Below are 2115 nucleotides of genomic sequence, written 5' to 3' on the forward strand. Positions count from 1 at the left end.
TGATTTAAATTTCCGCATATTACATTATTGGCGCATTTGGAATTGTATAGAAGGACCCTAGTTTGTTGTATACAAGTATTTCATTTAAACTTAGGAAAAAGTTTTAAATTCCAATTCACCCCCCCCCCCCTTTCTCTTGGGAATACACCAAAGCTAACATAATGTGTGAAAGAATTTTGAGACATGAATATAGTAACGAACACACGACTTATCTAATTTTCATGAGTATGTGTCTCTTCTTCAACTGCTACTAACATCATTTCCATTAAAATTCATTGAAAAATGATACATGAAGTCATTTTTGTTGACATTAAAATTTCTTTTTCGTACTATTTATTGGGTCAAATTCATTATTAAGAATATGTCGTGTTGTCATGGTTTGGAGGATCTAAGTACGTGTAAGTGCCATTTATTGAAAATTAGAAGAGGTCTTTACATTTTTTTAAGTAAACAAATCTCAAGATTAGTGAATAAATTAACCCAATCATTCGTAAATTAAACCAAATGTCCTTTTCCCCTTTGGCTAATGTCATGCAAACATAGATCCCATACAAATATTTCAATGGCTAAAATATAAAATTGAATTCCACCTTTAGTCGTCATCCTATTTTTTACGACAAAACAATAGTTCAAAAATAAACCATGATTAATATATTAACACAGTATTTGAAAGTATGAAATTCAAATCTGATATTTAAATTCACATAACTTTGAACAAAATATAATATTAAAGTTATACTATAAGCTTCTTTCCGATCTACATAAATTTAAATGAGATTTCCAAAAGCCAACACCTACCTAAAACTTAATCTCTTTCCTACCCTTTTGATTTTTCTAGTTTCCCAATTGAGAGAAAATATTCATACCCCAACTTTAATTTTTCTACGAACAGTAGGTTGCACACAAATTTCATCAAACCTTCCTCGTCCCTGCGACTGTGCCCTAATCCTTTCTTCGTCCTACCTGTATACGAAACTTCACGTCAAAGACACTCCCAACTTTTTTGGGGGGCGGGTGGAATAGTTGTTCGGAGTGATCACGTGCCCCCCTCCCCCTTGGGGCGATACAACCTCTCAGACTTGCGGTATGCAGCGAAACGACGTCGCCACCGCAACGCTGGCATCGTCCCTGCAGCTCAGCGCTCGTAGAATCGTCCAGGGTCCCTTCCCGGCGCTCCGGCTGATCGGAACCTTCATGCCGGGATCCGCCGGCGGGAACAGAGCTGTTGGGTTTCGGCGAGACTGTCGACTTTTGATGTCTTTCAGCTCCATCTCCGGCGGAAACTTTACCAATCCGAACATCGGCAGTTGGTACCACCGAGACTTGGGCGCCTTTCGAACCGACGTCGCATCAGACTTTCCGACACTTTTCACGGAGGAGTTCCGGTCAATTTCCGACGCCGGCGAGGCCTGCGAGCTCGACGATCGACTCGCAAGCTTCTGGAAGTCTAAGGAACGGCTGTTCCTGGTGAACCGGAAACTGGTGGTGCTGTTGGATCGATTGGTATAGTGTAATTCGGAGAGAGATTCGGATCGGCGGCGTAAGTTGGTGTTGGGAATCTTGTGGGGCTTGGTGAGGGAGGTCGAAGGTTGTTGTTTCAGAGGGACGAGCTTGCCGCAGAAGATGATGTCGTCAGCGGGAACAATATCAGGATTGTCAATAGAGTGACTGGAGAACTCGAAGGAGAGAGGAGGTTGAGAGGAGGAGGGAGCATCAGATCGGTCATTGGCGTTTAGAGGGAAGTCGGAGAGTGACGCAGCCTCCTCTGCTTCTTCCTCCTCTGCCTCCTTGCGAAGGCGTTCCTGGTAATCGTCTTCCTCCATTGCTTCACTGTTTCGGAGAGAGAGAGAGAGAGAGAGAGAGAGAGGTTTAAGCAATGGTACGTTCCTATATAAGATGTTGATCATAAATAGACCGGGGGGACATATATATATATATATAAAGAGAGAGAGAGAGAGAGAGAGAGAGAGAGAGAGAGAGGTGTGGTGGGTTGGAGTATGGGTAAAGTGAGATCTGGTTTTGTGGTTTATGTTTCGTTATCTTTGTGTTCCATTGTCGATGGCTTCTAGAAGGAAAAGAAGAAGATGAAAGAGTAAGTGGGTGATGCCGTGATGG

At 42.6% G+C, this 2115-nt stretch overlaps 1 protein-coding gene across 1 annotated transcript; it reads right to left on the reverse strand.

The window, feature by feature from the left end:
• Positions 1 to 665: 665 nt before the first annotated feature.
• Positions 666 to 1906, reverse strand: LOC131158399 (uncharacterized). The gene has a single exon (XM_058113245.1). It carries the CDS (start codon positions 1821 to 1823, stop codon positions 1074 to 1076), a length of 750 nt encoding a protein of 249 aa, XP_057969228.1. The 5' UTR covers positions 1824 to 1906; the 3' UTR covers positions 666 to 1073.
• Between the last annotated feature and the right edge of the window lie 209 nt (positions 1907 to 2115).

This window comes from Malania oleifera, chromosome 6 (genome assembly GCF_029873635.1).
Source record: "Malania oleifera isolate guangnan ecotype guangnan chromosome 6, ASM2987363v1, whole genome shotgun sequence".
NCBI classification, from domain to species: Eukaryota; Viridiplantae; Streptophyta; class Magnoliopsida; order Santalales; family Ximeniaceae; genus Malania; species Malania oleifera.

What these genes read in the sequence shown, in the direction of transcription:
- LOC131158399 (XM_058113245.1), bottom strand. Translation starts at nt 1,823, where the DNA reads ATGGAGGAAGACGATTACCAGGAACGCCTTCGCAAGGAGGCAGAGGAG.